Source organism: Peromyscus californicus, unplaced genomic scaffold, assembly GCF_007827085.1.
Source record: "Peromyscus californicus insignis strain IS unplaced genomic scaffold, ASM782708v3 Scaffold_15__1_contigs__length_86483966, whole genome shotgun sequence".
NCBI lineage: Eukaryota > Metazoa > Chordata > Mammalia > Rodentia > Cricetidae > Peromyscus > Peromyscus californicus.
In genome coordinates, this window is record NW_026294447.1 from 63845281 (window position 1) to 63858136 (window position 12856).

Genomic DNA, 12856 nt, shown 5'->3' on the forward strand with positions numbered 1-12856 from the left:
TGACACAAAGTAGGGCTGTTTGACATTCCCTGTGGGAGGACCTTCCATTGATATCTCTTGACTGGCTGAGAATTGTTATAATTAGGTACTGTGAAGGCAAATTTTTCTCTATCATTTTCTTGTAAGGGTATGGTAAAGAAAAAGTCTTTTAAGTCACTAACTATTATAGGCCATTCTTTGGGTAGCAGAGAGGGCAAGGGCATCCCAGTCTGTAGGGAGCCCATCAGCTGAATTACTTTATTAATAGCTCTCAGATCTGTCAACATTCTCCAATTACCAGACTTTTTTTAAATAACAAATACAGGAAAATTCCAAGGGCTGTTAGATTCTTCAATGTGTTGAGCATTTAACTGCTCTTGAACCAGCTGTTCTAAAGCTTGTAGCTCCTCTTTTGTCAAAGTCCATCGTCCAACCCAGACAGGTTTGTTAGTTAGCCATTTTAAAGGTACTTCTGAGAGTTCTGCAGCAGTTGTGCACTGTTTGTATAAAGCCTGAATGGTTGGTGACTGTTTTTATAGCATATTATGATATTCCTAGAAACATGCATTGGTCTGTATTCCTTTTCTGAGAGTGTAGGAATTTTAATCTGGGTATTCCACTGTTGTAACAGATCTCGGCCCCAAAGATTTACTGCTATATTTGCTACATTTGGCTTCAGGCTTCCTCTCTGTCCTTCTGGCCCTATGCACTCAACCCATCTCGAACTCTGTTTTATCTGAGATAGGGTGCCAATCCCTAAAAGTTGGAAATCTGCCTCTTGAAGAGGCCAATTCGGATGCCATGATTTTGGGGTAATTATAGTCACATCTGCACCTGTGTCTACCAGGCCCTTCAGAACCAGGCCATTAATTCGAATTCTAAGCTTTGGTCTTTGTTCATTTATGCAAGTCTGCCAAAATATTTGTTTTATAGTGTTATTTGTAAACTGTGATCCATCTATCAGAGCTGTTTTATCATCCATTGCAGTATCGGTTATTACATTAGGCATTGGTTTATTCAGTTGTCCTGGAGAGGAATTTCTTCTGGCCCCACGTTGGGTGCCAGATATTGGTGAAATTATTAAGGCCACTCCAAGTAGTTAAAAGGAAGATTTATTTAGTGGGTAAAAATGAAGGGACAGGTAGGTCGTGGGGTTTGGGGAAGGTGTATTGCAGTCAAGTGTTGGGTGTTCTCTTGAGCTCTGCTTGCTCAACCTCCACCTTCCAGGGTCCAGGAACAGAGAGAGAGAGCTGTCCCATCCAGATCTTGGGTCTCCAGGGTTCTCCCTTGGCCCTGCCTTGTAGGCATGACAGTTGCTGAAGCCTCAATGGGGGTTGGAACTTCCAGATTAAAGCTGGAATGGCTACCCACTACATATACCTTCTTTTCAGCACCCCTTGAACTTTCTCTAAAATTGACCACAAATTCAGTCACAAAGCAAATTTCAACAGACACACAAAAAAATTAGAATAACCTCCTGTATTCTATTGGAACACCACGGCTTAAAGTTAGATTTCAACAACAACAAAAATTATAGAAAGGCTACAGTCTCATGGAAACTACATAACACTCAACTAAAAAATCAAAGGTTCAAGGAAAAAATAAAGAAAGAAATTAAAGACTTCCTAGAATTCAATAAAAATCAATGTACTACATACCCAAACTTAATGGAACACTATGAAGTCAGTGCTAAGAGAAATTCATAGCACTAAATGCCCACATAAAGAAGTTGGAGAAATCTCACACTAGTGACTTAACAGCACACCTGAAAGCTCTAGAACAAAAAGAAGCAAAGTCACCTAGAAGGAATAATGCCAGGAAATAATCAAATTGAGAGCTGAAATCAATAAAATAGAAACAAAGAGAACAATACAAAGAATCAATAAAAAAATGTGTTGGTTCTTTGTCAAAATCAACAAGATAGACAAGGCCATATCCAAACTAACCAAAAGGCAGAGAGAGAGAGAGAGAGAGAGAGAATCCAAATTAAGAAAATCAGAAATGTAAAGGGAGACAGAATAACAGACAATGAAGCAATCCAGAGAATCATCAGGTCATACTTCAAACAGCTGTACACCACAAAATTGGAAAATCTAAAAGAAATGGAAAATTTTCTGGATAGATACCACATGCCAAAGTTAAATCAAGACCAGATAAACAATTTAAATAGACCAATAACCCCTAAGGAAATAAAAACAGTCATTAAAAGTCTCCTAACCCAAAAAACTCAGGACCAAATGGTTTCAATGCAGAATTCTACTAGTATTTCAAAGAAGAGTTAATACCAATACTCTTCAAATTTTTCCACACAATAGAAACAGATGGAACTTTACCAGACTCCTTTTATGAGGCTACAGTTACTCTGATACTTAAACCACACAAAGATGCAACAAAAAAAAGAAAATTAATGACCAATCTCTCTCATGAATGTTGATGCAAAAATACTCAATAAAGTGTTGGCAATCTGAATCCAAGAAAACATCAAAAAAATTATCTGCCATGATCAAGTAGTCTTCATCCCACGGATGCAAGGATGGTTCAACATACTAAAATCAGTCAATGTAAAACACCATATAAACAAACTGAAAGAAAAAAACCACATGATCATTTCATCAGATGCTGAAAAGGCCTTTGACAAAATCCACCACCCCTTCATGATAAAGGCCTTGGAGAGATCAGGAATACAAAGAACATACCTAAACATAATAAAGGCAATTTACTGCAAGCCAACAGCCAACATTAAATTAAATGGAGAGAAACTCAAAGCAATTCCACTAAAATCAGGAACAAGACAGCACTATCCACTCTCCCCATATTTATTCAATATAGTACTTGAAGTTCTAGCTAGAGCAATAAGACAATCAAAGGAGATCAAGGGGATACAAATTGGAAAGGAGGAAGTCAAACTTTCACTATTTGCAGATGATATGTTATAATACATAAGTGACCCCAAAAGTTCTACCCGGGAACAAATACAGGTGATAAACACCTTCAGTAATGTGACAGGATACAAGATTAACTAAAAAAAATCAGTAGCCCTCTGATACACAAAGAATAAATGGACTGAGATAGAAATTGGAGAAATATCACTCTTTACAATAGGCACAAATAAAATAAAATACCTTGGGGTAACTCTGACTAAGTGAGTGAAAGACCTGTATGACATGAACTTTCAGTTTCTGAAGAAAGAAATTGAAGAAGATATCAGAAAATGGAAAGACCTCCCATGCTCATAGATAGGTAGGATTAACATAGTAAAAATGGCAATCTTACTAAAAACAATCTACAGATTCAATGCAATCCCCATCAAAATCCTAATACAATTCTTCACAGACCTGGAACGAACAATACTCAACTCAAATGGAAAAACAAAAAACCCAGGATAGCTAAAAGAATCCTGTACAATAAAGCAACCTCTGGAGGCATTACAATCCCTGACTTCAAGCTCTACTATAGAGCTACAGTAATAAAAACAACTTGGTACTGGCATAAAAACTGACATGTGGGCCAATGGAATTGAACTGAAGACCCCGACATTAATCTACACATGTATGAACATATAATTTTCGGCAAAGAAGACAAAAACCATACAATGGAAAAAAGAAAGCATCTTCAACAAATGGTGCTGGCATGTGGATGTGAACATGTAGAAGACTGCAAATAGATCCATATCTGTCACCATGCACTAAACTTAAATCCAAGTGGATCAAAGACCTGAACAAAATTCCAGTTACACTGAACCTGATAGAAGAGAAAGTAGGAAGTAGTCTTGAACATATTGGCACCAGAGATCACTTCCTAAATATAACAGCAGTAGCACAGACACCAAGAGCAACAATTAATAAATGGGACCTCTTGAAACTGAGACGCTTTTGTGGAGTAATGGGCATGGTCAATAAGACAAAATGACAGCCTACAGAATGGAAAAAGATCTTCACCAACTCCATATCTGACAGAGGGCTGATCCCCAGAATATATAAAGAACTCAAGAAACTAGATATCAAAATACCTAACAGTCCAATTTAAAAATGGTCTATAGAGCTAAACAGAGAATTATCAACAGAAGAATCTCAAATGGCCGAAAGGACATTCAAGGAATTGCTCAACATCCTTAGTCATCAGGGAAATGCAAATCAAAACAGCTATGAGATACCATCTTACACATGTCAGAATGACTAAGACCAAAATAATGCAGACAGCTTATGTTGGAGAGGATATGGAGCAAGGGGAACACTCCTCGACTGTTTGTGGGAATACAAACTAGTACAGCCACTTTGGAAATCAGTGTGGCAGTTTATCAGAAAACTGAGAATCAATCTTCCTCAAGACCCAGCTATAACACTCTTGGGCATATACCCAAGGAAAGTTCAGTTATAACACAAGGACACATGCTCAACTCTGTTCATAACAGCATTATTTGTAATAGCCAGAAATTGGCAACAACCTAGATGCACCTCAACTGATGAATGTATAAAGAAAATGTGGTACATATAAACAATGGAGTACTACTCAGCAGAGAAAAACAATGACATCATGAAATTTGCAGGCAAGAGGATGGAACTAGAAAATATCCTGAGTGAGGTAACCCAGACTCAGAAGGATAAACATGGTATATACCCACTCATAAGTGGATACTAGGTGTTAAGCAAATGAAAACTAAACAACAGTCCACAATCCCAGAGAAGCTATCTACAAAAGAAGGAAGACCCAAAGTGGGAAGCAATTTCCCCTGAGAAGGGGAAATTGTAGATGTAACCAACCATCTTATTAAATAAGAAGCACAGAGCTGATTCAGAGAAGAAAGCCAAGAGGTCAGAGCTAAGAGCCTCACAGTTCCTGCTTCAGCGATCCTCTTCAGCCAAGAGAGCTCTCTGAAAGGGGAGCTACTTCCTGTGTGTTTGTTTTATAGCCTTTGTCTTCTGCCTTCTCATTGGTTGTAAATACAAACACATGACTACCCTCATCACTGCCTTTCTGTAGAGACTTCCAGGTCTTCTATGGTTGGTATTGAGATTAAAGGCGTGTGTCTCCAATGCTGCCTGTATCCTTGAACACACAGAGATCAACCTAGCTCGGCCTACCAAGTGCTGGGATTAAAGGTGTGTGCCACCACCGCCAGCCATGCTCTTGCTATGGCTCTAATAGCTCTGACACCCAGGCAACTTTATGTAGATGTATCCAACCTTCTTATTAAATAAGAAACACAGAACCAATGCAAAGAAGAAAGCCAAGAGGTCAGAGCTAAGAGCTAAAACCTTACCCTTCCTCCTGCGGTGGTCCTACCTCTCCGAACCAGAGCTACCCCTGTGTTAAAGTCTTTATATAGAGTTCCTGTCCTGCCTTCTCATTGGTTGTAAACCCAACCACATGACCGCCTCCTCACAGCCTGTCTGTATAGGCCTCCAGGTTTTCCATGATTGGTATTAAGATTAAAGGCATGTGTATCCAATAATGGCTGTATCCCTGAACACACAGAGACTTACCCAGCTCTGCCTACCAAGTGCTGGAATTACAAGCATACGCTACCACTGACCTGCTTTCCTATGGCTTGCTAATAGCTCTGACCCCCAGGCAACTTTATTTATTAACATACAAATAACATTTTAATACAAATAAAATATCACCATATTTCCCCTTTTCTATTTTAATAAAAAGGAAAAAAAGAAAAAGCTTATAACTAATATAAGAAAAACTATATACAAAAGTACAATAATTATATACAATATATACAAGTAATAAATACCTAAACAATGTCTAGTCCATTTGTATTTGACAAATTCAGAGAAAATAATTTCATTATCTATCCTATTTTGGTAAGTACAAAATGTATGCTAACTAATCTTCAACTATAACTAACTAACCTTCAACTATAACTAACTAATCTTCAACTCCCTCAGAGACCCAAGAAGGAAATAATATTAGCTAACAAAAATAAAAACAGGAAGTGCACATAAGCAACTTCCAAAAAATTTGTGAGTTGACAGAAACAGCCAGCTGTCTGGACAGTCACCTGAGGTTTCTCCGAAGTGCTGGGGCATCATCTTCAGCCTATAGGCTTAGCATATCTGACAGACTCATTTGTGAAGTAGGATGTACACAAGGTCAACAGTTCAACCTCACATTGAGTGAGAGTAGTCCATGTACCAGAAACACCTGAATTCCACTAGTGTCATGTCATGATTCAGGATTTTAAATTCTAGAAATTGTTGATGGTTTTTTAATTCAGCTGTCCACTCTTCTTGGCTCTGTATATATGGCTTCATCTCAGCATCCCATTCTTCTCCATATCCCTCTATCAAATGCCAGTCTACTATTGAGAGGCGTGAGCTTAGTTACTCTTCAAGAATAACTGTTTCAGCTGCTGTTCCATTGCACATCAGAGGCCATCGGCCCACTGCCTGTTCAGCTGCCTTCGAAGAAAAGGGCACTGTACCTTTTCCAAATTGCGAAGGCCACTTCAGGGATGGTGCCATATTGTCCTGGCCTCTGAAGATGCCTTTTGATAAAGCCATAACCACACTTGTTTTGGCAAGAATCAGTAATCCTTTGTTTTATGTCCTGTCTGTCCATTTTGTCCTGTTGATTCGAGGATACTTTGTTGTCCAGTGGCTAACTTTTGCCACAATGAAAGTTAAATCCATATGCAGTTTCTTCAATGCCCATATTTTCTCTGAAGTAGATTGGTACTGCCAGGAGCCGACATGTCTCATAGTCATAACAAAAAAGAAAAATTTTCTTGTTTTTTTTTTGTTGTTGTTTTTGTTTTTTTTTTTGTTTTGTTTTGTTTTTCAAGACAGGGTTTCTCTGTGTAGCTTTGCGCCTTTCCTGGAACTCGCTTTGGAGACCAGGCTGGCCTCGAACTCACAGAGATCCGCCTGGCTCTGCCTCCCGAGTGCTGGGATTAAAGGCGTGCGCCACCACCGTCCGGCGAAAAATTTTCTAAGTTATTAAAACATTTTAAATGCCATATTCTGTAGATCTCTGAAGGGTTTGAAGATAACCTGTCTATCTAAAATATATCTACTCAATCTTGAAAACATACCTAATATAACTACAAGTTCTATTATAATATCTAACTACTAACTTTCATTTCTTTATATCCTAATAGTTGGTAATAACATTCAAGGATCAGAAAATTGCATTACATTGTTAGATGAACGGTACAATTAGAAAAATATATATAACATTTTCTAACAATATCAATTTCAATATATATAATTTGTATACAATATAAAACAATCCAATCCAATGTAAAGTATTTACATTTTTCTTTTCTTTCTTTCTTTTTTTTTAATAAGAACCTTAAATCTAATCTCCTTTGCTTAGCCTTTTTCCTAACCCTTGACAACAACTTGTAACCAACCCCCCTAATCAATGAAAATTATCCCAGACCCAAAACCCATTAAAAGACAAAAAAAAACAACTGCCCCACACCACCTCTTTGGGAATGTGGGCGTCGTATTCTTGAAATTGCTTCCTGCTGAGTATGGGCGAAGGTATCTTTATCCTGAAAGAAAAATTTTAGGTTAATTGTCAAATACTAGGAAAGGTAAATATATCCTTCGTTATCCAGTCTGTGTATGATGCCAAAATTCAGGGTTTATCTCAAATCCTTATTCAAGTAGTCTTTGAGACTGGATCATCTCAGCTAGCTCTTCTCAAAATTGCTCTGAGCACTTTGTAGTTCAAAGCTTATCTGTAGATGATGTTTGTCAGCTTAGTGATGTTATTATTGTCCACGTGGAATTGTTGTTGTTGTGGGGCCCCATCTTCTTCCTGGAGACTTCAGTTGATGTTAGGCCTAACCGTGATTTCCTGCAAAAAACTGATAAGAGACTCGAACACAAAGACTATATATGCGACTTTTTAGAATTAGTACTCTATATGACCATTTATACCTTAACAAAGTTTAAAATGTATATATATCTATATATATTGATCTTGTAAATTTTGATATAAAATTCATACTTTAAGAAAAGTTTAAAGAATCAGAATAGAATCAAAGAGTTGAGATTAGTAATAGAATAGTCCCTTAATTAATTTGGCTTTTCTCCTGTCCCATAGCAGAAGATGGCTCTTTTCTTCTGGCATGATACAGGGAGTTTGCATTTTCCTTTTAACAACATGCTTGAGTTTAAAGAAGGAGAGAGCCATTCTCCAACTCCAAAGTCAGCCTTAAATTTTAATTGAACTGGGATTATTAGAAGACCAATCGTGTTAAATCTTTAAAGAAAAGCAGAAATAAACATTTAGGAAGACATAAAATTTTTTAGATAACATATACCCATATGCCATTTCACTCTGTTTCCTGGGATAGATGATTTGTCCCTTTTCTTCAGTTGTCTCATTTGTCCAGTGTTTTTCAAATTCCTTAACCTTCATTCTCCTAAAAGACAAAAACAAAAACCTTTCCCCAAGGTTTTTTTGGGGATGTTCTTTTTTGGCAAGTTATTATCTGATTAAATGAAAAGGCATGTGTTACTGGTATAAGTTAGTTTAAATTGGATGTTCATGCTAGTTGATGAACTATCACCTCCTCTAATTAAGAGGTTTCTCTTGTTCAAATCGAACCTTTATCAATTTTGATGGTACCCACAGCTTGTCTTCTCCTGTAGAAACAAAAGCAAAACCTCGTCCCCAATGTACCCTGGTTTCCATTCTGAGGTCAGCACATCCTTAAAGTATATAGGCTGTTTTAATTCTGTACTTTTTTTCTATTATCCAATGTCTCTCTGCAGCTGTTATTCCTTTCTCATTGGCATTAAGAAAATTCAAAGTTAATAGAGCATTATGCAGTCTATTTCTGGGGGTTTTCGTTACCCCTTTCTGTTTATTTAGCATATCCTTTAGAGTTCTGTTTGATCTTTCTATAACTGCTTGACCTGTAGGATTATGTGGTATGCCTGTAATATACTTTATATTGTAATAAGCAAAAAACTATTTCATTTTAACAGAGACATATGATGGAGCATTGTCAGTTTTAATTTGTGCAGGTATACCCATGATGGCCATAACTTCTAGAGTGATTACAGAATCAGCTTTTTCAGAACTCAAAGCAGTTGCCCATTGAAATCCTGAATAAGTATCGATGATATGGTGTCCATATTTCAATTTTCCAAATTCTGCAAAGTGAAACACGTCCATCTGCCAGATTTCATTCCTTTGAGTACCCTTTGGGCTACATCCTGCTGGTAATGGCGTTTGATTGTAGAAGGAACAAGTAGGACATTTCTTTACTATTTCTTTGGCTTGTTGCCAGGTTATGGAAAAATCCTTTTTTAAACCCTTACTATTGACATGATGTTTTTAATGAAATTCTGAGGCCTCCAGCACATTTCCTATCAATAATTTATCAATCTCATCATTGCCTTATGCTAGAGGGCCTGGCAGACCAGTATGGGATCGAATGTGAGTTATATATAAAGGATGACTCCTTTTCCTGATTATATCTTGTAGTTGAATAAATAGTGAAGTTAATTCTGAACCATCAGGGATAAATTCTGCAGTCTCAATGTATAATACTACTCTTTCAGCATACTGAGAGTCAGTTACTATATTGAGAGATTCTGAAAAATCCATTAATACCAACAGAATAGCATACAATTCTGATTTTTGAACTGAATTATAAGGACTTTGAACCACTTTACTTAAATTTTCTGATTTGTAACCTGCCTTTCCTTGTTTGTTGGCATCTGTATAAAATGTACAAACTCCAGATATGGGTTTTTCCCGTACAATTCGAGGCAAGATCCAATCAGCTCTCTTTATAAGATCAATTCTATCGCTTTTTGGATATTTGCTGATAATTTCTCCCAAAAAAATACTGCAAGCTCTTTGGAAAGGTTCACTTTCTATCCATAGTGTTTCAATGTCCTCCTTAGTTAAAGGTACGACAATTTCTGCTGGGTCTATTCCTGCTAATTGACGAAGTCTCAATTTTCCTTTCCAAATCAAGTCAGAGATTTTTTTCCACATAAGTTTTTAATTTTTTATTTGGTTTATTTGGTAAAAATATCCATTCTAATATAATATCTTCCCTCTGCATTAAGAAATAGATGATATTTCTATGAATATACTAGGGATGAGTTGTGGGCAATGGAGTGTAGGGAGTAGGGGATGAGAACATAAGGAATAGGAGCTGGAACTGGAATGGAATGGGAAATCAATGAAAGAGATGCCATGATGAAAGGAGACACCATGGGGATAGAGAGAAACCCTGTGCTAGGAAAATTGGCAGGAATTCCCAAGGATGACCCCAGATTGGACTACTAGAAATAGTGGAAAGGGTACCTGAACTGAACTGGCTTACCCCAGTGATCAGATCGGTGAATACCCTAACTGTCATCACAGAGCTTTTCCCAGTGACTGATGGAAGCAGATGCAAAGATCCACAGCCAAACACCAGGCAGAGCTCCAGAAGTCTAGTCAAAGAGAGAGAAGAGGGATTCTATGAGCAAGTGCATCAAGATCATGATGAGGAAACCTGCAGAGATGACCAAACCAAACTAGTGAAAACTCATGAAACTTGCATCAACAGTTGTGGAGCCTGCATGGGACTGGACTAGGCCCTCTACATGGTGAGACAGTTATGTAGCTTGAGCTGCTTGGGAGAGCCCCTGGTGGTAAGATCAGCATCCATCTCTGGTGCATGAGTAGGCTTTTTGGAGCAAACTACCTATGATAGGACACCATGTGCAGTCTTTAAGCAGGGGGAGGAGCTTGGACCTGCCTCTACTGAATGTGTCTCACATGGGAGGCCTTGCCTTCTTGTTGGGAGAGAATGTGGTGTGGGTTAGGAGGGGGAGGCTGAGGGGAAGGAGTAGGGAAGAGTAGGATCTTTGATTGGTGTGTAAAATGAATGAAATATTTTCTTAATTAAAAAAAAGCAAAAAAGAAAAAAAGACTGTGAAGTGACAAAGGACACTCAAAGGGATTATTTATGAGCAAGTCTCCAAGCTAATCTTCTCTGTCATCTCAGTCCCAGGGCAGCTTCCTGCTCCTCCAGGGTTTCTGACACACTCAGGATGTGGTTGCAACACTGTGTCTCTTGCACAGTAATAGACCGCAGAGTCCTCAGAGGTCAGGCTGCTGAGATCCATGTAGGCTGTGCTGGAGGATTTGTCTGCAGTCAGTTTGGCCTTGTCCTTGAACTTCTGATTGTAGCTAGTACCACCATTTCCAGGATAAATGTATCCAATCCACTCCAGGCCCTGTCCAGGCCTCTGCCTCACCCATTCAATATAGTAGTCATTGAAGGTGTAGCCTGAAGCCTTGCAGGACAACTTCACTGAGGCCCCAGGTTTCACAAGCTCAGGACCAAACTGCTGCAGCTGGACCTGGGAGTGGACACCTGTGGAGAGAAAGGCAGAGTGGATGTCATTGTCACCTTAGTCCCTGTTCCTTCTTCAGATTTGGAACTGGAAAGCCCCTTACCTGTAGTTACTGACAGGAGGAAGAGGATGATCCAGCTCCATCCCATGGTGAGGACCTGTGTGCTCAGTGACTGTGGAGAGGACACTGATCATATGTTGGTGTTTGGTGTGGACACCTCTGTATTTACCACTGTAATCTCACACGATTTGCATATTTATGAGGCAGGGTACTTCTTAGATAAGGACCTAGTCCAGCTGGAGAAGGTGGCAGAGTAAACCTGGGTCAGGCAGCAGGACTCTGAGATCCAAAACCTCATCCTGTCTGAGGAAGTATCCTTCCCCACGAACTGTGGAGACCCTGTTGGTATAACATCAAGGCCTAATCTCTCAATTTAAAAGTAGAATTCATATCTGAGACATTTGGTCCACTTTGTGCCAAAATTGATTCATACGTGGTAGTTGTGATGACTATAATAGTGTCTGGTAATTGCAAAACTCTTAAATTAGGAGCATTTGTAATCTTCTTTCATATGCAACCTATTAATATTTGCTTTTCCCGCTATTTTCAGGTGTGTAACTCTTGGATTTGTTTTTAAATCCTTTCTTGTCATTTGCTTACATTTTATATAGAGAAAAAAATGTTACGGAGTTGAGTGGTAGGGATGTGGGGAGGTAGGAAAGATTAGGGAGGAGCTGTGCAGGAAAACCATGGCCGGAATATATTGTATAAAAAACGCTTTTCACAAAATCAAAAATAAATAAATAAATCTTAATAAAATAAATTAGAAAACAAAAATCTGTGCACTATTTAACAAAGAGTGTTTACTGTGTTTGAACATGGAGACTTCCCATATCAACTGCAGCAGGTGTTGTTCAGCCAACAGACTTTAGGAAGGGAGTCCACATAGGCTGCAGAGTCCCCTTCACTCCTCATATTTCCTCCTACTGATTATTGGCTCCACTGTGCCCCCTGCTGGTCCTGAACTCCTCTGCATGTTGTATGGCTTGGTTTATACTGAAGTTTTTTTTTGTTGTTTGTGGTTGTTTTAATAGAGAAAACTGAAGGGTTTACCTAATTATTGAAAAAAATCAGAAGTCAAATGTTGGTATAAGAACATGAATGATATGTTCCTAGTTCCAAAGGGCTGGGATCCTCTCTCAACCTCACCTTATTACTTCCTGTCCTCTATCTGTCCACAGTGCTCCAAACTTCTATGGTCAATTTTGGTCAGCTAGTGGCTGGCTCTGCCCTCTGACTCAAAGCAAGCTTTACTTTCACAATTAAATCAAAATATCACACCACAGAAAATAGATTTCTTTTCTATATAGGAAAAAAGGCAGTAGGCATGACAATAATAGAAAAAGCAGCTTGATTTGACACCCTCCCTTCTTTCTGTAGTATTGAAAAACTAAAACTATTTCCTTGTGCATGCTAAGCAAGCACTCTACCACTGAGCTGTATCTGCACCTCATGTCTTCATGTTCAACCAAATAGAGGCTAGGTA

General features: G+C 38.4%; 1 gene segment (V, D, J or C); it reads right to left on the reverse strand.

Moving 5' to 3' along the window:
* Nucleotides 1-10998: 10998 nt before the first annotated feature.
* Nucleotides 10999-11458, reverse strand: LOC128111030 (Ig heavy chain V region 108A-like). The segment is given in 2 exon segments: nucleotides 10999-11329; nucleotides 11413-11458. Coding segments are annotated over 2 exon segments (377 nt in total).
* Nucleotides 11459-12856: the final 1398 nt, after the last annotated feature.